Below are 21,721 nucleotides of genomic sequence, written 5' to 3' on the forward strand. Positions count from 1 at the left end.
ATAATCCATCTGGGTTATCTGGTTTCCTCTCTCAAACAGAACCTAATAGGTTAATTAGTCTCTCTAAATTGTCCTCAGGTGTGTGCATGGAAGGTAATCTGACCTGAGTCTTTTCCAGATTTATTCCTCTAGAGACTCAAATACTTGCCTCCTGCTTCTGTGCATTATAGACTCTATTGAAAGTGTCTGTGGGAAAACAAAGGCAATTTTTAAGTCCTACCACTACAAATTGTCAATTGTGTTTTTGGTCTAGACTTTGACTGGGCCGTACCAGCCCACAAACATGCTTCAATCTGAATCACACCCATGCAGTTTGGCTGAATTGTTATGGTTGCTGTTCTAGTCTCAAGTTTCCAGAAGGTTTTTCTTCCTGTATTGCCGTGTAGTTAATGCTGTTCATGTATTTACACACAGAAGAAGTTACACACAGGTGAATTTGTTATTTATGTTGTGAGTTCTGCCAGGATTTTGCTTTGGATTTTATGTATGGGAAAATGAGTTTGAGCAGAAATACACACCCCACCTTTTAGACAGTACTGACAGCCATGTGTCATTTTTCTTTCACATCACATTTATAAACGACTTTGTGTTGGCCTATCACATAAAGTTCAATAAAATACAATAAAATTTGTGGCTGTAATGTGACAAACGAGGTAAAAGGTTCAAAGTACAGTATACTCGGTTCTTACTCCCTCGCATGTCAACAGTAAGTTTGATTGCTGAACCTTTCAAAAATGTTTTCTTTGCTCCACAAACTTTGCTTTATGGGATTTAAGACTTTCATGGCAAACTGAAAGACAGAGCGAAGAACAAGCAAAAATATATTTTTAACCATTTTTTCTGGTCTTTCAAACAACATAATAGACACATGATTTGTGCATAAGCTTATCATTTACAACACTACTTCACATTTCAAGTGCTACATCTGACTAAGTTGCACATGACACTATGATGCTATTTCTAATTCTTAACATTCTTAATAAACTAGGAATGTTAAGAATTAGCTTTTTACTAATTGTTAAATAATTAGTAAAAATTATCCATTTTCAAAGGCTAACATTACTGTGAGGAAAAACATTTTATATATTTTAATGAGACAAAAGCATCTGTGTTGCATTTTAACCACAACAATCTCTGTGCAAAACGTCTAACCTGGTAGGCTACTTTATCCTCCATTTCACTGTCACTCTGAAATGTGTGCAACAGATTGTACAGAATAAAGCTAAAACTTTAATCTTCAACTCTGGCAAGAGAAATTTAACATCTGAGCAGTAATTTTACATAATATTGAAACTTTAATCAACAATACTCACAAAGTGCAAGTGTTTCTGAACCACCAAACATACATGAACGCAGAATTATACCGCCACCTTCTGGAAGAGATGAGAAAAACAGGAATAGAGACAAAGACTTTTCCACTGAGTTGAAGAAAATCAAGAAAACAAACAGTCATTCATTGTATAAGAAATAAGACAAATATGTGTGGCTACAATAAGTAACAGAGACCTTTAATGACCAGAGAAATCATTACATGTTTCTTCAGCCCAGGTAAAAAGGATGTAACATAGAACAATGGAGAGCAACCCAACTATGCACTGCAAACTTAAACTGATTGAAAATACCTCAATATTTTTCTGATTAGTAGCAGTTTCAATACATATTTACACTTCGAACAATGTGGAACATCAAATTACGTATGGGACATTAATAGTTTTACAGCCTATCTTCAATTTGTCCTCCATGAAACCTCACACTTAGTTTTCAATATTTAAGCACAACACTACGCAACATACTTACACATATTTGCAAAATGGGATTGTAATTCTAAACTTTCATGTTTAATACAAATATGGTAAAAAAAAAACAACAACAAACAAACAAAACAATGAGTGGTATTATGAGTCGAGTTTTAATCAGTTATCAAATGTTTTGGGGAGAAAAGGCTTTGTTCTACTTGGCTACAAAAGTCCTGCAATTATTAGAATAAAAACTATGACAGCTTTAAAAAAAAAAAAGCTAAAACAGTTTCAGTGCAAAGGACAAAAATCACAATTAAAACATTAACATCTAATAGAACAGAGAAGAAATACATAAGAAGAGGTGCATTTTTAGAGCAGTATGTGTTTGATTTTGTTCATTGTCAGTTTTTGTTTTAGATTTTTCACATCAAAATTGACTCACTAAAAACACATTTTAATGTTATACATTTAAGCTTTCACATTAATATACAAGTTTTGCATACAATTCTGCCAAAGGCAGCAGTTGCATCACTTTGTATAACAGGAAGAACATTTTCTGAAAATGTGAAGCTTTCGCTTCCAATATTTTAAGTCACCAGAAATCCATTTTTGATGGCCCATAACTCTTAAGATTACAAAAGTAAGGATCTTAGATGTATTCTACCAAATGACACTATGATGCTACTTCTAATTTCTTAAATCTTCATTTGTTCTTACACTGCTGTCGGTGGCTCTTCCTTTTACCCTCTGCAGTCTGTTATGACTCTGGCGTTGCATCAGCTCTCCTGTGTCTCATTCTCCCAGACAGCATCTTGTTCTCAGAGCACACCGCACATGCGGTTAGTGGGTTTGTTCTGACTGAGGCGGAAACCAAACTGCAGGAGGCTGCCTGTTCCCGAAGTACTTAACACAGCACCAAATATTTTCACTGTCAATCCAATTAGAATGTAACAAGTCATGACATAAAAGGCCAGTGTTGCATTCAAATGAGCAGCATCTATGCTCAAGAAGCCTGAATGCAGTCGCTGCACAATTATTCTGTGGGGTCTTTTTTATTGTGATTATTTAAAACTGGGAGTGCAAGTAAAGCATAGCATGTAATGTATTTTATAGCAAAATAGGTGCATCTTAATTCTTTGAAAAGGTAAAGTGCTGTTAGGGTCTTCATAAGGTCGCTTGTCTCTGATAACATAAGGGTAGCACCAATCTGCTTTAATATAACGCTCAGTCTGGTTTGCAATTACATCTAGCCACAAACCCTTAAAATTGAGAATTAAATATTCTCAATTTAATTGTAAAATCTTCAAAACAAAGTAACACAGAGGATTAAAAATAGCCAGGTCTGTATTACAATCGATCAATATGTCCTCAGCTGAATTAAAACTAACATGTGAGACCAAGTTATTATTTTGAAACAATACTATGTTTATACCCAAATAAATGTTCACAATTTTATCACGTCATGATCAAACATTTCAATGTGATTTATTGCGATTTTATTTCTTAGACCAGTAAAAAGAGACGTTTTCAAGTTTTTTTAATTTCCAAATAAACATCTAAAAAGTGTGTTAAGTGCATTTGCATTCAGCCTGCTTTCTACTGATTCCCCCAAAAATAAACATCCAGAGCTCCACATGTCTGAGATCTTGGTGTTGCCATGTCGTTGCTTTCTCGCATGCCTTCATGCAGAGCAACAGCTGCAGTTATTATCCCATCTGCTGCTCTAAGATTGCTGTGCAACTGTTTGCATGTCTTGATGGATAAGGGATGTAGTGATCAGCAGACACACCCTGTGGTTTCCCAGAACAAATAAGATGGAGAAAGCAAAACTGGAGCAGATGGGCCAATATGTTTAGATCCCCGGCAACAGACATCTTCAAAGTCCTAAAAAAAAAAAGCCTTACTTGATTATGCGGATCTAAAACATTTCGTCTTGGAATTTACAAAAAGTGGACGTAGGAAACAAAATGTTGGAATAAAACCAAACTCCCTCCACCTTCTCTAAAAAAAGAAGTTTGTGGCAATAATGTGACAACATTTGTGAGAAATGTACAAACCATAGATTAATCTGTTTTGTAACATTTACAATTGTCACATTGTGGCCAGTGAGATACACCAACAACAGGAGAATTTGTTAATTAGAGTTGATCTCCAAATCTAGATAAATCCATGAGTTCAAATTAATTTAAGTTTGACACCTAGGAAGAACATGAGAAATTCAACTGCAGAGAAGCTGTTTGCCTGTGCTTTAGCACCAGAGGCCATGAGGAAGAAAAAGATTATATATTTGTTAATATGTTGTAGCTCCTGCAAGAGTTAACTGAAAAGAAAAATAGGAAATGAATAAAGAAATGTTTCAGTATGCTCTTCTCATCCAACAGCATGTGAAACTAGTAAATGAGAACCTGGGTTACAAAGCATCACATCTCAGAGAACATTCACAGTGTATCCAGAAAGTCTTCGCAGTGCTTCACTTTTTCCACGTTTTCCCCCCAAATCAAGTCAAATCAACCAAATTTACCACAGGTGGACTCAATTTAAAAGATGATGAGTGGAAACAGCTCAGATTTGAACTTCATAACAAACGAGTGAATACTTCTTCTATTTTTAATATATTTGCAAAACCTTTCAAAAACATTTTTCCTGTCCTAATAGGGTATTTGTGTATGACAATTTAAAGGAATAAGATTAATTAAATACAATTTGGAACAAGGCTGCAAAGCAACAAACAAAGAAGCACTGCGAATACTTTCCAGATGTGCTGTAACAGACTAAAAGTGTTTTCTTTTCTTCCCCCAACAACACTCTGATGATCTCTACAGCTTATGACTCACCTCTTAAATGGACTTGTGCCTTGATGAGTTGGCACATGACAATGGACTCCAGATGGATGATCTGCATAACAAAAAGAGAAAGTGTTAGATATAATACAAAAATGCCCTGAGTTAGTGGAACTGTTACAAAATTACAATACACCAATGGGTATGCATTTTTCAAATTATTTTGTTATAATACTGCATTTTATTTTGCAGACAGTGGGTGTAGCTTTCAGTTGTAGATTTTTTGGCAAATAAAACTTGAAATTTGGGCTCACTAAACATTAAATTGTGAACTGTCGCCACACTTTTTACACATATATTTAATCATCATGTTCCCTTTATTTTGAAAGGACGTTCATTGAAATAACCTTACAAAGAAACACTTCCGCACTCTGCATTACTTTTTTTCAGTTGGCATTGTTATGGATATCTGCAGAGAACTTTACTCACCTAAATTAAATGTTTGTTTATTTATTTAAAACTGCTAACAGGAACGAATGTTTGCAGTCTTTGTTTTAACGGACAAAATATCTGCGTGCACAAAGTTGGGCGGATTTTGCTATTCACAAAACTCACTTGCGTACTGATACCCGCTTACTGTGTTTCCAGCTGCGCTACTTTCGTACATCCAATCACACCGCGAAGCCGGTTGTCTGTTGCTACACAGAGGTAACTGTTTGCTGTTTTTCACAGATTTTTTCGAGGTTAATATTTTAGATAAGAGCTTTATATTGTACGGTAAATATTTTATTTAACTGTGGGTTTACTGCTGCTTATGCAGTGAAAAGGAGAAATAAAATGAGCCATCCATTAGCTAGCAATAACGAACATCATTTATGGTTATAGAAAGTGGGGCTTGGTTAGCATTAAATAGTGGTCATCTTTTAACACCGCCATGTTCGTGTTTTATGTCAGAGTGGGGAAGTAACAGCGCGAAGAAATGTCGAAGCGACGGATCACCCAAGAAACATTTGATGCTGCTGTCCGGGAAAACATGGAGGAGTTTGAGATGGATCCAGATGAGGCTCTGAGGGAAGCCGTGGAGCAGTTTGAGTCTCAGGGTAAAAGAACTAAAGAAATGCACCCTAAAAATCAAGAGGCAAAGCCACAACAACATGTGGCTATTTAAAATATAAAGTACTTGTTTTTGTATCACTGGATACAAAAACATTGCAGTATTTTACAGGTCTATGTAAGTGCAGAAAAATTTGTGATTCTATTTTATGGCATCCATTCATCCAACCATCTTCTATTCATTTTGAAATTCGGTATTTGAATTATTATTATATTGAAAAGCAGTCATAATCACATTACTATGTGGAAAGTACTGTTTGGATACAATAATCTGAATAGCATAGAAAAAAACGTCCTTAAACTGGGTAGTTGTATCTCAGAGAATTTACTTTAAAAGACGTTTTTAGTTTTTAAATTACTGAATGGCTTGGCCCCAAGATACCGTAACTATTGAGCGCATCTAAATACAAGCTGCACCCGCCAACTTTAAAAAGATAGTTAGTGGGTTTTTGGCCAGGTGCATTAAGAATAGAAAAAACAACAAGTCTGAAAATATACATCTAAGAGACAGAGATGTTAAAGTTTACAGAGAGTGATGGGAACCTTGTGATGATGGACAAGAAGGAGAAACCTGGAACAAAGTTGGGTTGATGAATTCCAGCATCATCATTACTAGTCAGCAATGATATTCAAGGAATATGCAGCCCTAATTCATACTTAAAAATGTCAGTTTGTAAAAGGTTATTTTGACACCAAAAAATGTTTAGAGCCCTGCACCAGTGAGTCACAACGGATGAATGAAACCTCTGTCTCCTGTTTGTATATATTTTAGCTCAACACAATAAGAACGAGATGACATTCAAATCTATTCCAATTCAAATTATGTGATTATGTGCAACTCACATATAAAAAGGTGCAACAGTTGTCTAAGCTCTAAAACAAAAGCAAAAACATTGAAAATGAACATCAACAAACACTGAACTTAGTTTAATAAATGACAAGGTAAAATGTAGGTGAAACACTCAAAGATGGACTGCAAACACAAATCTAAGCTTGTTTTAGAGCTCAGGTCATCTTAACATGGGAATATGGCCGATAACAGGTTTATTTGCTGATGCAGGTGTGGATCTCAGTTGCATAGTGAAAGTTGTTCCTGCTGCATCATCTGATGACAATCAGGACGAGCAAACTCACGAGGTCTTACAGGTGAGTCTTGATCCAGCTGATAAAAACATTCGTTTGGTACGCGACCTGTAATTTTGACTGTGTTCATGTCTTGTCCTGATCGCAGGCTTTGGAATCTCTCCGGATTGGAAACAACACTGCGACAGCAGACATAAAATGCTTCACCGAGCAGTGCTCGCTTGGATTTGCGCAGAGGTACTTGGCTGCTCAGAAAGGCGCGTATCCCGTCATTCTCTCCTACTGCCAAAAGAGCGTGGAGGAGCAGGACTGTGCCTTGGCTGGGCTGTCCGCTCTGGCCGCGCTGACAGACGGACAGCCAGACCTGTTGGACAAAGAGGGACAGCAGTTTCTTGTAGATGTTCTTCAAAAGTACCAGGCAGATTCATCGGTGACGTGTGTCGCCATCTGTGTGGTGCGTCACTGCTGCATAAAGCATGAGCAGAACAGACAGGATCTGGCGAAAGGCGGAATGCTGCCGCTTCTTACCGGTGCCATAACGCGACACAGCGACTGCGCCGCGCTCGTCAAAGAGGCCTCCTGGGCCCTTCGGGTCATGACGTTTGATGACGATGTGCGGGCTACGTTTGGGCACGCTCACGAACACGCCAAGAGTATTGTTCTAGAGCACAATGGGCTGAAGATTTTAATTGAGGCTGCAAAAGGTGAGGCCATCTGATCAAGTTTTTTGGTCTGTAAATAAAGCGCATTTCATTGCTGTAAGAACTTTTATTTTGTGTGTATCTGCTCCACAGCTCATCTTAGCAACACTTCTGCTCTGGGTGAACTGTGTGCCACTTTATCCCGACTGGCCGTCAGGAACGAGTTTTGCCAGGACATCTGTGATCTGGGAGGATTAAAATTCATGATGACTTTACTTGCGGACAGCTATGAGTCACCGGTAGTGTACACAGAAAAAAACAAAAAAGCAAAAAACAGATTCAAGTGTGCTTTTCTTTTTCTTCTCTGAATTGTTTATTGCTCTTGCAGGAGTTGGTCCGGCAGGTCCTTAGCGCCATACGTGCAATAGCAGGAAATGATGATGTGAAGGATGCGGTCGTTAATGCCGGTGGGGTTGACCTTATTGTTATTGCCATGAATCGACATATCAACAACCCTGCTGTGAGTCCTACATGGATATTACTTCTCTGGCTTTAACTTTAAATGCCTTGTGCAGTACCTTGTGAAAGTATCCACACCCCAACCTGTTGACATTTTTGGAGACGAACAAATGACGATGCTGGACTGTGTCCATGCTCTCCTGCAGGTATGCGAGCAGGCCTGCGCATGCCTCTCTGTTCTCGCCCTGCGAAAACCCAACAACTGCAAAGTCATCGTGGAGAACGGAGGCATCATAGCAGCCGTGCAGGCCATGAAGATCCATCCGGGTTCTGTGAATGTGCAGGTAACATGAGATGACTAAAACTGGTTGTGCTCACTCAAAGATCGCCAGCTCTTTACGTCTGACCTTTCCTCCCTTTTATTAAACAGAAACAAGCATGCATGCTGATAAGAAACCTTGTCGCGAGAACGCGTAACTACTGCCAACAAATCCTGGAGCTGGGAGCAGAAGCTCTGATATGTCAGGCTGTGCAGACGCACGAAGACTGCGGTGACATCGGTAAAGCTGCTCTCAGAGATTTGGGATGCAAAGTGGAGCTTCGGGAGCTCTGGACTGGGAAACATGGCAGCATTACCAACTGAGTTTGGAATAAAACAACAATGGTCATGTTACAGCTTTAATATCTTCAAAGAATGCTGTAAGGTTGCTACACTGTGTTCATGGACAACGATTAATACAAATACACCTATCTGGTTTCAATGTAGATGTTAGTACACAGTTAATGTACTCTGGTAAAACCCAAATATTAATATTCCAAAAAAAGGAGCAATACATTTTGCAAACATGTGAAACTCAATGCAAATAGAATTTTGTACAACTTTTTAATTTTTTTAATGTTCATTAGGTGTACATTTTTGTTCTGTGTGAACTTTCTGTTCAGTATTGTTATAATTTATATCCTATATTGGCTGAGCCTCAACACCAAGTGAATGCCTTGCACTGCTAATTTTCTTTTTTAGCTGGTAGTTTCTTTTTGTTTCATTTTTATTCCCCACTTACCATTTACATTTTTATATTATTCAATTTTGTTTACCCTTCTAATTTGCATTCAAATAGGCATATTCAATATGACTGAATATATCACATTCGTATTCTCTGTGAATATGAATGTGGCATTGTGGGAAATGCCACATTCATATTCACAGAGAATACGAATGTGACATATTCAGGCATTTCCCACAATGCCACATTCATATTCATAAAACAGGCACTACTGAAGTTCTGAATTTACCCTAAATAAAAAAGTAAACAAATACAATATTGTATTTACTTTGTACCTCACCTCTCACCCCATGACAGCTGAAGATAGGCATCATCATCCTCTTGTGTTACAAGTAAAAGAGAAATATATGTAACATGGATTCCAATTGAGTTGTGTAGAGTAAAATTTACTTACTGAAATGTATTTTTTGAAAAGTTTAATCAAGCTACCAGAATGGAGCATGTTACTGAGAACTGACTGTCACTGAATTAGTTTAGTCAAAGTTTAGAAAAAAAAAGTTAATCAAAAGTTGGCCACAAAATTTTTATCAATGTATTTCTAAGTAAATATGATTTATACCATCAGCAATAAACATAATATTTTTGAAGATTATTCCAGATATGGAGGTATTTTTAGTTAAAAATAATAATGGGGAAAAAAATCCCATAGAAAGACTTAATTTTTCCACAAGTCGTATCTGAAAAGTGTGATGAAAGTGTGTAGAAAATTCTAGACTTCATGGCTAAGATCCCTGCCAGCATGCCTATTTACCCCGGTTCTATTTATTAACTAAATAACCAGTGGCATGACTGCAGATTAAATGACTGAAGGCTGTTAAACGTAATTACATGATCATAATAATCTTTTCTCAACAATTTCAATTTATTCACAGCAGAATAATTTTCCACAAAAAAGAAAAACACCAGTGAACTGGAAACATTACAGTAACCATGGGAGAAAATAAAACAAACAGGGAAAGCGTCTTACTTTTAAGGCTGTCGTTCACGCCCCTCTAACCAACCTATCCAAGCGTGCTTCGTCTCGTTTACACTTCATTTCCCACAATGCCACGCTGCTCGTCCTTGTCAAATCTTCCTCGGGTGGCTGACAGGAGTAGTAACGGTGGAGATACAAGAGCGTGGATGATGTCTGTCACATGAAGTCACTGCTGGGCGGCTGGCGTTTTAAGCTGTACAGAAAAATAGTGCCTTTGAAGTCCAGATATAACTTCTGTTAGCATTCTTCCATGGTTTATGTCTCCGCTGCGCTGTAGAACAGAGTAGTGTTGACGGTAATGTAGCGGGAGGAGCTAACAGCTAGCTTACGTTACTTAACCTACTACCAGTTGGTTAAACATCCGCTGAAGATCCCGCAGACGACTCAAAGTTAAACATCAAGAGTGGGATATCAACCCCTAAGAACCATTCGAGCTGGTGTGAGCTTCAAGGTAAGGTACCGGGTGTTTATTTTTCTAGATGGCTTCATTTAGGTGGATGCAAATTTTCACTGGGTTTGTTTGTGGACAAGTTTCAATAAGCCTGGGGCACCAAGCAGAGCTCGACACTTAAATTATTTCAGCAATTAACTTTATAAATGTCGTCACATCCTAGTTGAGTAATATGAACAGTCACAATACAAAAAGAGCCCCATGTTTTATATGTTGCTCCTCTAACACGCCAGATTCAGATGACTGCAGCTCAACCAAAGCCTTTAAATTAGCCATCAAATGAAATCAGGTGTGCTGGAACAGGGAAACGCCTAAAAAAACACGTAGGGCAGTGTGCCTTGAGGACCAGGGTTGGGAAACACTGGTTTAAGGGATGAGTGGTGGTTATAAGTTTGTCACTTATGACCAAATACATACATACATACATTTTAACAAAGATTTAAAGTAAATAAAATGTTTAAGTGGACAAAGTTTATTTGTTTCATCAAATAAGCTTCAATTATCTCTCCTAAATAATATTTATTAGCGTGGGAAAAATGTAGGAACCTTCTTTCAGCCAGCTGAGCAGCAGTTTGGAGCAACAGGTGAGGCAGGGTCAGCTTAGTTTTTCTTTAAGCGCCATACCTCCTTTGACATTTCATTAAAATACTTTTAAACCATACCGTAATGGTGTTATGGAAATATTTTCTCTGCTTGAATTGACTAATAAGTCTTTTTTTTTTTGGCATTTTTTAAAAATCTGTTAGTGATTGTCTTATCAGCAGACATTAGGTGGCCCAGTTGAACCGGAAAGTTGGCTAAAATATGAGGAAGACTTTATTATATAGGCAGGAGTATTGGTCAAGAGAGGAGAAAAATCACAAGCATAAGGAAGAAGGAAGAATTGGGGAGGAGGTGAAACAAAGGCCTCTAATCATGTGTTCATCTGAGAGTCTGTTCTCTTAAAGCTGTGGCGTACTGAGGCCAGAGTTGGTTACCCCTAACTACACGACTTTCCAGGAGACTCGCTGTTTGTACTCTTGTTTCATGGCTGCTTCTGTCCTCTCTTTGTCGTTGTGCTTCATTTCTGCGAAATGTTCAGTTTTAATTTTTAAAAGTTTTCAGCTGCCAGGGAATTTGAACAGAGAAGGCAACAATCTACCAAAATAAAAAGTTCTGAAGTTTGGGTTTGATTTAATCGTTCTGAATCTCTTATCGTTTGTATATTGAGCTGAACTTAAGCACTGCATTTTGCAGACAAACCTTGTCCTAGTTGACAGTGACTTCAGTTTGTGGCTCCTCTCAGGTCTCACAGCATCACAGAGGTTTTTATCTCATTGTCTTTCTGGCTAACCCTCACTATGCCGGTTTTGTTTGCTTTTGGCACAAAACAAAGGAAGCTATTATTCTTCAGGGCTTTGGTGATGAGACACACAGCTAAATGCTAGCTGGGACAAAGAGCACTGAGCTAGAGAGAGATTTCTATCTGTACTATTTTTCTTTTTTTATCGCTATCTCAATTTATTGCACAAATAAATAAATTAGTTGTCAAAAGGTCTCTTACTGGAAATGTTAGGATCCGTTCTACTAATTTTATTATGGCATGCTAAAATGAATAAATTTTTTTTATGAAATGCAGGAATCTTTGAAAATAAATTTACATGTTAGCACACAGATTTACACTTAAAGACAGATTTTTTTTCACTGCCTCAAACAGAAAATGTGTTCCCTCCTTGTTTAATAGTAAAATTGTCCGAGCTTTTCCTGTTCGGGTTGAGTTAGGTTTACTTGAATAATTTCTGAACGTAATTGATGAGACCTGAGATTGTTTTACTTTTCTCAAATTTAGTACTTGACAAAAGTAAGATTACTGTGCCTTTAAAGACTTTGGAAAAGCCCAGGTGAGGACATCATTACTTGTTTAGCTTAAGCTAAATGAAGATGCATATGATGATGTATTTTGAGGCACACCTTAAACAGACCGCTTCCTTAAGTGACATCATAAAAAAGCTATTTGCAATAAATCACCTAAACTGTAAAAAGATTACTCAAAGGTCATTAAGTCTTAAAAGACAATTCTACCAAATAATAAGAACATTTCTCAAAACTTTTGAATATTAAAAAAAAATCTGAAATAATCGTTGTTCTTGCAGTTGAACTAATTTTAATGTCTGAAAAAAAAAAATTTGTACACCTTATTTAAATATCTGCTTTCAACTGTACATACCAACACTCTCAGGCTTACGTATGTGACTAAAAGTTGTGAAGCTGACCCAATGTTCAACAGTGAGCCACTAAAAGGGTCAAAGATTACATGAATGGCCAACTTGTGTGGTAAAATGATTAGCTCGTGGGAAAGCAGGTAAGTCCCTTTGTCTCCAAAAGTACTGGGATCCCAACTCAAAAGGTTCATCGCTAAAACCTGATCTCAGTCAAGTGTTTTCAGACTAGAGTGTCCTGACAGTGGAGGACGTGCTCTAAAGCTGAGATCTGGTGTCTTTGGCACTGGAGTTTGCTGAAAAACACAACAGATGGACACCTTTCACCTACTTACAGCTAGAAGTCCTCAGCTGTGTCCTTCATGGGCCTGTTTTCTTTACTCCAGCGTGACATGTGGAGGCTTGTCTTGGCAGCCATCTGACACAACATTTTGTCTTTTCTGATTCTTCTTGCTCATAGTGTCGTAAATGGAATAGATCTGTTTGTGTTCACATAATGTAGCTGTTCTTAAGGCAAGCTCAGGTTTGTAAGCAATGTTTGCATGGGAGCAAAGTCATGCTTTGTCACTTGATCCTGATGCTTTTCTTTAGTAGCAAGAGAATACATTTAGTCATGACACCATGCTTGTTTTATATTTAGTCCAACCTGAAACTGATCTCTCTTTTCTTTCTGCTGACCTCTTGCAGCTCTCACCTTTCTGTGGTACTTGCACCCCCGTCCTCCCTGTGAGTTAAATGCATGAGTGTTCTTGGTGAATCCGTGGGGATGGGAAGTGGAGTCCAGAAAAAGCTGTCCCCGCTGACGAAAGGAGAGGTCCTGCCGACCACTTCCTCCAGCCAGTCGGAAGCAAGCTCTGAGGTGACGCCCCTTTTTTATGAAGATCTATACATTCACTAATCTTAAAAAGGAAAAAAATCATTTGGGCTATTTGAGTCAGAAGGCAGAAGCCTTATCTGACTGTTCATCCCCCCTTTTGGGTGTCTGCCCCCCTCTGCTGCTGCATCGTTGTGGAAAACCTGGAGCAGCAGAGATATCTGAGGCTTAGATGTTTACTGATTTAAAAAAAAACAAAAAACTTTTGGGTTGTGGCTTATAGTCCGGTGCGGCTCATAGTTCGGAAAATACGGACTATAATCCTTCCTGGATTTTTTTCTGTGAAGAACCCAGAGAGGGTTATTTGGCTATTATTTATTTCATTAATAGTGTTATTATTTATTTCCTGACTTTTGTTCTGTGAAGAACCCAGAGAATGTTGTTTGATTGTGCTTTCTGGAAAACAATACATTTTTGCATTTAGGCACGCCTGCAAACGTCACACTTTTTCTGTTACAAACTGACTCCGGCCCCCACCAGAGAAGGGAAAAGTTATGTGGCCCTCACAGAAAAACGTTTGCGGCCCCTGATCTAAAGTATGTAAACTAAGTGCTCCTGTTCAGGGTTGCTAAATATCCTCTGGTCTAATTCCATTTCTGGGTTGGGAGAACAGGAGTCTGAAAAGTAGTCTAACAATGTTGATCCAAAAGTGTCCTCTGGGCTTCTGGTCTCTGCATCTAAATTGTGAGTACTCTACAGTTTCTGAAAAAATAAACTAAAGTGACTAATTTAATTCTTTTTCTGGGTTAAAAGTGAGTAGTCATAGTTTCTAACAAGTAGTAGTTCTAATTCCTTTTCTGGGTTGCAATAATAGGAGTCTCTCTGTATAATAATCTAAAAATTAAATAGTAGAGTAAGGCTGTAGTATCAGTGCGTCCGATGTTCGTATCGCAGACGTCTGGTCTACAATAACTGTGACTTAATATATTGCAAGTGCTATGAACTTACATTTTACTTACCAGTGTCATATTTAGCCAGTTAGAGTCTCATGGGAGCAGATTCTCACCCCAGACACAAAATGCTAAGTCACAGAGTGACAGAAGCACATATGAGGCACACAAAGAAGAAAATGGGCATATATGCCAAATCATGACATCATTACAAGCGTAGAGACAAACTACAATATAAGATTCAGTTGAACAAAAACTTGTATGTAAGCAGACCCTGGACTTACATGCCACTTATTTAGTGAATCTGGTAACCTGGCAAGAGGTTAAACACACAAATCAAGCATCTCTGAAGAACACATACATTCAGTTAAACATTAACTCACTTAACATTATCTGCAGCCACAGTGAATTAAGGCGACGTATGAAGGTGGAGGGCTTGACTCCCTTAAGCATTTTTCTTTTCCATGTGTATTTTTATGCTGAAAATGTTTAGTTTTTTATATTCCTAGTAGTATCGGAAATTCAGGCTTTCCATGGATTTCATTACATGATGGAGCCTTGATTAATACATTTTGTTATCAGTAAAGGCATCTTCATAAATATTACGTTATGAATGCCTTACAAGGCTAATATTTTTATCTTTTATTTTAGGATATCAATTTCTACTGTCTGCAATCCATCCACCTCTTATTGTTTCTAAAATCAGCCATCTGACTTTCACTCTGCTTCATTCTATGTTTGACTATTTTAACATCCGTTTATGGGATGATTTGCGTTTATCCAACAGTAACTCTGGCTTGATAGTAAACATCATTTTAAGCACACCTGTGTTCCTCTACGGACATTGTTTAGAATAACAGGATTTCTCCATGGCTATGCAGGACATCCAGCAGAGTCGATCAGTCCTCAATTCGCTTTTCTCTGGGGCTTTAGCCGGAGCCGTGGCCAAGACCGCCGTGGCCCCGTTGGACAGAACTAAAATCATCTTCCAAGGTAATATAGCTCTACTGAGCTATAAGTAGTTTTACATAGAAAAAGACCTTAAGGAATTGTAGGTTAATATTATTTTCCTTCAAATAAACTGGATGAATGAGGAATGATGTATGGAGATTAATCATATTTTCTTCATCTTTGTGGTTTTCTTCCAGTGTCCTCAGCAAGATTCTCCGCCAAGGTATGTTCATTAAATATTTGAAGTTACTCGAGCCAAAAAGTGAAATTTATCACATTTTGGTCTGGATATAAAAATCTGATTTAAACCGTTGGCATATTTCTTCAGACTATGATATGGTTTAGAAAGCTATGAAGGTGAAATAAATATCTTATATTAATTATTTCTTTTGTAAACACTATGCTACAGGAAGCTTATAAACTGATCTACCGCACCTACCTGAAGGATGGCTTCCTCAGTTTGTGGAGGGGGAACTCCGCTACGATGGTGCGAGTCATCCCCTACGCTGCCATCCAGTTCTGTGCACACGAGCAGTACAAAAGGCTGCTGGGGGGATATTATGGCTTCCAGGGGAAGTAGGTGTACTTTATTTTGTTCAGCTTGTGGGTGAAGCTCATTGTTCAAATGGTAGAATGAATTGGTGCCGTCGTCTCTTTGTTCCAGGACTCTCCCTCCAATCCCCAGGTTGGTGGCTGGGTCTCTGGCTGGGATCACAGCATCCATGCTGACATATCCTCTGGACATGGTGAGGGCCAGAATGGCTGTCACTCCCAAGGAAATGTAAGGCCATTTTTCAGAGTTTATGTATATTCTTCTTAAATGTTCTTCAGTAAGCTTAACAAGATTTTTTTAGTAGCTGCTGAACCAGTATGTACAACCACTTTAGCACAAATAGGATTAAATATGCAGCAACATGGCAGGACACTGGACAAGTAAGAGCAAGGAATGCTGTATAATGTTTCATCAATTAAATTGTCAGTGTACAATGTCGGACCTCAAGGGAGGATTCCCTGGTTAAACACACTTAATTACATTAAATGAATGATTCATTAGGCATCTGCTACCCTAGACATAAAGCTGAGTAGGTTATTCAGTTCAGCCATGTTTGACGAGCAAAAATATGTAGGATTTGGACACAGTGTAAGATTGTTGCTGCTTCCTGTTTGTCTTGGTGATGTCACCTGCTTAGCCAAGACTTGGCAGCCATGTGGCAGAGAGCTGAACTCAACACAGCATGCTGCTTTGATTCTTGTTTTTGATAAATTTTACTCTGCCAACAACAAATAAAGACATGTTTTAAGTTTTTTCCACCCTCTGTTTAGGTACAGCAACATTTTACATGTTTTTGTGCGAATCTCTCGAGAAGAGGGCATGAAGACGTTGTATCGAGGTTTCACTCCGACCATCCTTGGTGTCGTACCCTACGCTGGTCTCAGCTTCTTTACTTATGAAACGCTAAAAAAGTTACATGCAGGTACTAAACACTTTGATTTAATTTCTTAATAAAACAAATAATTTAAAGCCAATTTATTTAACTTGGAACTTTTTTAACATGTTATGTTGCAGCTACAAAGTTCAATGTCTTTCATTGGGAAATTTATGTAATAGATCAACACAAAGTAATAAATAATAGTGAAGTAGGAGTGGACGATATTTACTTAAGATTTTGTCATGATATCTTCTGGTCCTCTTTGGGATGGCAGTGAAACTGTGGATAAAAAATATTTTTCAAAGCCTCACAAAGACTGCTTTTAAAACCCCCAAAACAAACGCATAATCATCAAAATACATCATCATACAAACAAGTTACATTAATAACTGTGATGTATTCACTGCGCAGCACACAGTAACTCTATTAAATAATTTTTTACTACCATTTTCAAACTGAAATCTTTTGCTATGACTGCACAATTTTGTGTTGGTCTATCAATTAAAATCCCAATAAAACACATTGATAATAGTTTAACAAATGTGTGGAAAAGTTCAAGGGGTGTAAATACTTTTGCAGCGTGCTCCTGCCTTATAACTTCCTGTCTCATGCAGAGCACAGCGGCCGCTTGCAGCCTTACTCCTATGAGCGTCTGGCTTTCGGAGCCTGCGCCGGCCTCATCGGCCAGTCGGCGTCCTACCCTCTGGATGTGGTGAGGCGGCGCATGCAGACCGCAGGGGTCACAGGTCACACGTACGGCACCATCCTGGGCACCATGAAAGAAATCGTGTCCGAGGAGGGGGTTATCCGAGGCCTGTACAAAGGTCTCAGCATGAACTGGGTCAAAGGACCTGTAGCAGTGGGGATCAGCTTCACCACCTTTGACCTCACACAGATCCTCCTGAGGAAGCTGTATCAAAAGGGATAAACCCAGTAGCACCAGAGACCCAGAGAGGACGCCGCCGAGAGTGGAGTGACCTGATCCCACGCGCTGCTGGACATGAAGCAGAACAGGAAACTGAGAGAATGTTTATTAGTGGAAAGAAACAAACGCACAAAGACTAACAACGGGCTCCTTAGGTTGAAACGTGAGGTGAACGTACCTGCTACAACCTGTTAAGTGCAATATGATCACTTTATTGCGTGCTTATAAATTGTAATGCTCCAGCCCTGTGGAGAGGATTTCTGTGAAAGTTTAGAGGTATGGACATGGAGGTATCACTTTGGGTTTAAGCCGTTAAACCAAAGGTAATAATCTGAGTTTGTTACAGATTATATGTTGGTATGTTTAAAAACAGAGTTGAGTTTTTTTCCCCACCACTGTATGTCATAGCACTAACCACAGCAACTAGATCAAAAGTTCAAGGTGTTTTCAACTTCACCCACAAGTAATTAAATAAACACACAAGCTGTTTTATGCCAGTGCCAAGACAGTTGAGTATTAAGTGTCTATATTGTTTATGTTGATTTCAGTGTAGACATGTTAGCTTTTTAAAAAGATTTTTTTTAAAAGTGCATCAGTACAGATTTTGTGGCCCCCTGACATGTGGTTGTTGAGGAATACATCGTTCTGATCTCTTAATCAAACACTTCCTGATGTAATCCAGTAAAACGCCCCCTAGTGAATATCATCGTTGTTAGGTTTACAGTCTTGTTGCTGCTGGCGCTGTAGCTAATTTGTTTTTAACTAGTGTTGAGGATTGAAGATGTCCAAGACTGAGGCATTTTAACGACCCTCCTTATCTGGATACAGGTGATGTCTTCCGTTTGCTGTCAGTACTGATAGCTTCTTGGTGTGTTTCCATACATATTTTTAGAAGAGAAAATATGATTACTGTGGCTGTGAAAGGTCACTGAAACAACTTTGAAATCTCCCTTTCGGGGAGGATTAACAGTGTAGAGCTGTAGCAGCAGGGACTGTCTGAATAAGCCGACTGGAAATATGCAAACACCTACCTAATATGTGATTTAAAAAAAAAATTTTGTTGTACTTTTTGTAGCGTTCTCAGTGTTGTCTTTATCTAACTATAACACATTGTGAGTTGGTGTCAAGCAAACGACTTTCTACAGCCAAATTGCTCATTTTGCCTTCAGTTCAGCAGCTTAACACTGGGACATTATTGATGCAAGCTGACTGTCGCTGAAGAGCGCCAGTGGTTTCTATACTTAGAACTGACATACCAAGGCAGGATGGTTGAGCTCCTAATGCACAGCCAAGTGGAGCAGAGTGCAGGTCCAGGCAGACTGGAGAGCAGGACATGATTTGTATTTTATGCCCTTATGGAGCTGAACAACATAATTTAATGTTTGATTGATGCATTTTCTTTCTATGTCCTCCATAATTTTTTGCAGCCCTCATAAAGATGCGTAAAAAAAGCGTTTGGACAAATTAGTTTTTTCTTTCTTGCATGTGAAAATAAAACAACCGAGCACATTTATTCATGCGGTGGGGGGAATTCCAGTTAAATCCCCTCAGGGTATATATACTCTGATGCACTCCAATGGGATTCCCAGGGCTACGGAAGTGAAACTAGCCCACAGCATTACAGATCCTCCACCATACCAAGCAGCTGGTTTTGAGCTCCTTTCCTACATAGTACATCCTTTGTTTCACAACAACCTCTGCTGTTTTTATTTTTATTTTTTTGCCAAAAATCAGTCCCATCTGACCAAAGCACAAGGTTTCAGTAAAATTCTAAGTGGGATGCTTTTGAACTCATCTCCTACGAGCTACTGGGAACCAGTAATCGCCAGTTGCATTCATATCGATTTCCGATCCAACTTTGTAGTGACAAACCTTGATCAGCTTTGAGTCTGTAACCATGACGACGTCTGAGCCAGCGCATGAGGCTCAAATAACACGGTAACTACAGCCTGAATGAAGGTTAATTTCTGACACAAGTGCCTAGCAGCAACAGCTTCGTTTTTAACATAACTGAGTTGATTCTGCTAACCTATGTTGACGTTTTCACGTGGTTTTGAAGTGACGAGTGTTTAAGAATCAGCAGCTGTTTGAAAGACGTTTTAATATCAGTGACTGAATGTATTAACTACTGTACAGGTCCAGATTTACTATGTGAATTTTGTAAGACTAACTGCCTTGCAGAGTATTTTTGCCTGAGGTTTTATCGTTCTTATACAAGATTCCCAGTTCATTCCAACACTTTTTGGGCTGATATTTAAGGAGTTTCATTTTAAAATGATTTTTAAAAATGACATTTAATGTCTGCTTCTCTACAGAGAGGACAGAAAGACAATCAGAAAAATGCCAAAATAAAGGTGGAGGTTTTGCTCGTTAATCGGATAAAATTGGATGACAACAGCTTTAATAGAAAAAAAATAACTATGCTGCGGCAGATGATATTGTGGAGTTTACTGTGGTTGCAGCTGTTTTTGTAACTCCTTAATTTGTGCCAATTGAATGTAACATAGCTACTAAATAGCCTCATCATCTGTCCACTCTATAGTGATGACGGTGTATCTGTGGGAGTATGTTCAAATATCAGACTCTGCAAATAAAACTGGATGTTCAAGGTGCAGTGATTGGTATTCATCTGTTCCCTTTGTGTGTGTGTGTGTGTGTGTTTAATATATTCCTGTATAATGCAGCACTCATCATGATTAGCGCCATACCTGACAAAAAAAGAAAATCCAGGAAGAAAAAAAAATGCCATGCTTTCTGGAATAATAATGGGATGGTAGCTGTTCAAGATGGAGAACCTGCTATTCAGTTGATGCAGAGGTCAGTTGGTTTTTGGACTTCAGATCCATGTGACTCGAAGTGGATTTGTTCAAACTAGACTAGTTATTTTGCCATCATGGAGCAGGAGGATAAAGGAGAGTAAACTAACAAAAAGTGACATCTTGGAGTCATCAAATCTCTATAGCAACATTCAGATTGATCTGCATGCCAACCATATGTTTTGAAGGCATATTACAGAGAATAACCTTTAGTCAACATGTAACTTGATAAATTATACTGAAACTATACCTGAAATAAGGATTTTGGGTCAGATGAGATTAAGATTGAGCTTTTCAGTAATTGAGATTTGTCTGGTCGAAAGTAAATTATAAATTATATGTGGGTCCAATTACATGAAATGTTCTAGGAGAAATGCAAGAACTGTCCTATTGGCAAGAGAGATACAACTAAAGAAAATTGGAATATTGTGAAAAAGTTCAATATTTTTTTTGATCACACTTCATAATATAAAACACACAGTGAAATATTTCCAGCCTTGTTTTCATGTAATTTTCAAGATTATTGCTTATAAATATCAACACCTAAAATTCAGTGGCTCAGAAAAATATTACATAAGATCAATATATATATATTTAAACAGAAATGACTGGATTACACTATGCAACACGATGGTCATTTAACCTCCCTTTGCTTTCTGTGGTACTTGGTTTTGAAATTCACCTTTTTATTTATTTCTAGCTTAGTTTATTTTAATTTAGTCAATAGACCTTTTTTTGTAATGCAATTTGGAATTGAAACTAAAAGTGTGCTATGCAAATAAAGCCTTATTTTTCGTATTTTCTCTGTGCTGCCTTTGTTCCCTTCACTCAGTCTACAGATAGTGTGTAGTGACATATTTTATCCACTGGAGGACGCTTCGCGCTCATTAATCCGGGGCCTCATTGAGGCTGCAGCGCCTCATAATAGCCGGCAGGGGGCGGAAGAGCCTCGTTCTTGTGTCGTAAGACAGACACTCCGCTCAGGAGCTTCACTTTATTTGACCGAGGCCGCGTTCACGCTTTGAACTTGACCGTGAACGCATTCAAACGCTGTGAAGCAAATGGAAAATTGATGAATAATTAAATTAAATTATATTAAATCTTTTATTACGATGTCTGAGGTTTGGTTTTTATTTAGATTTTTTTTTCTCTGCCTAAAGAGTCATTTTGAAATTTGATTTGATCGTGAATGCTTTCATTTTCTATATCAGCAGTTATATTTGCATTGCTCTCTTTTCGGACAGCGAGACTCCTTGTGTGCATTTTTCTTGATGTGGGAAATAAAAGGAACAATAAGAAAACAGCTAAAGGGAAGACAGAAGGCTAATTAG

At 38.2% G+C, this 21,721-nt stretch overlaps 2 protein-coding genes and 1 long non-coding RNA gene across 3 annotated transcripts; 2 read left to right on the forward strand and 1 right to left on the reverse strand.

Annotated features, from left to right (window-relative positions):
• Nucleotides 1–1,487: 1,487 nt before the first annotated feature.
• On the reverse strand, nucleotides 1,488–9,977 carry LOC108167111 (uncharacterized). The gene is made up of 3 exons (XR_001777515.2): nucleotides 9,847–9,977; nucleotides 4,574–4,634; nucleotides 1,488–3,623 (listed from the first exon to the last, which is right to left on the reverse strand). It is a non-coding gene; the product is annotated as an uncharacterized LOC108167111 (long non-coding RNA).
• On the forward strand, nucleotides 5,011–9,135 carry armc6 (armadillo repeat containing 6). Its single transcript, XM_008433835.2, has 8 exons — nucleotides 5,011–5,227; nucleotides 5,474–5,619; nucleotides 6,693–6,778; nucleotides 6,864–7,419; nucleotides 7,510–7,655; nucleotides 7,745–7,876; nucleotides 8,022–8,159; nucleotides 8,246–9,135. Exons 2-8 carry the CDS (start codon nucleotides 5,499–5,501, stop codon nucleotides 8,456–8,458), a joined length of 1,392 nt encoding a protein of 463 aa, XP_008432057.2. The 5' UTR covers nucleotides 5,011–5,227; nucleotides 5,474–5,498; the 3' UTR covers nucleotides 8,459–9,135.
• On the forward strand, nucleotides 9,967–20,188 carry slc25a42 (solute carrier family 25 member 42). The gene is made up of 8 exons (XM_008433836.3): nucleotides 9,967–10,306; nucleotides 13,192–13,363; nucleotides 15,150–15,261; nucleotides 15,417–15,442; nucleotides 15,629–15,795; nucleotides 15,884–16,000; nucleotides 16,543–16,694; nucleotides 17,264–20,188. Exons 2-8 carry the CDS (start codon nucleotides 13,244–13,246, stop codon nucleotides 17,575–17,577), a joined length of 1,008 nt encoding a protein of 335 aa, XP_008432058.1. The 5' UTR covers nucleotides 9,967–10,306; nucleotides 13,192–13,243; the 3' UTR covers nucleotides 17,578–20,188.
• Nucleotides 20,189–21,721: the final 1,533 nt, after the last annotated feature.

This window comes from Poecilia reticulata, chromosome 17, assembly GCF_904066995.2.
Source record: "Poecilia reticulata chromosome 17, P_reticulata-male-v2, whole genome shotgun sequence".
Lineage (NCBI taxonomy): Eukaryota > Metazoa > Chordata > Actinopteri > Cyprinodontiformes > Poeciliidae > Poecilia > Poecilia reticulata.

Coding starts and splice junctions, on each gene's coding strand:
- slc25a42 (XM_008433836.3), top strand. CDS start 13,244: ATGAGTGTTCTTGGTGAATCCGTGGGGATGGGAAGTGGAGTCCAGAAA. Junction 15,796..15,883: donor TATTATGGCTTCCAGGGGAA/GTAGGTGTACTT, acceptor TCTTTGTTCCAG/GACTCTCCCTCCAATCCCCA. Junction 16,695..17,263: donor GCTAAAAAAGTTACATGCAG/GTACTAAACACT, acceptor TGTCTCATGCAG/AGCACAGCGGCCGCTTGCAG.
- armc6 (XM_008433835.2), top strand. CDS start 5,499: ATGTCGAAGCGACGGATCACCCAAGAAACATTTGATGCTGCTGTCCGG. Junction 7,420..7,509: donor TTTAATTGAGGCTGCAAAAG/GTGAGGCCATCT, acceptor TCTGCTCCACAG/CTCATCTTAGCAACACTTCT. Junction 8,160..8,245: donor CGGGTTCTGTGAATGTGCAG/GTAACATGAGAT, acceptor TTTATTAAACAG/AAACAAGCATGCATGCTGAT.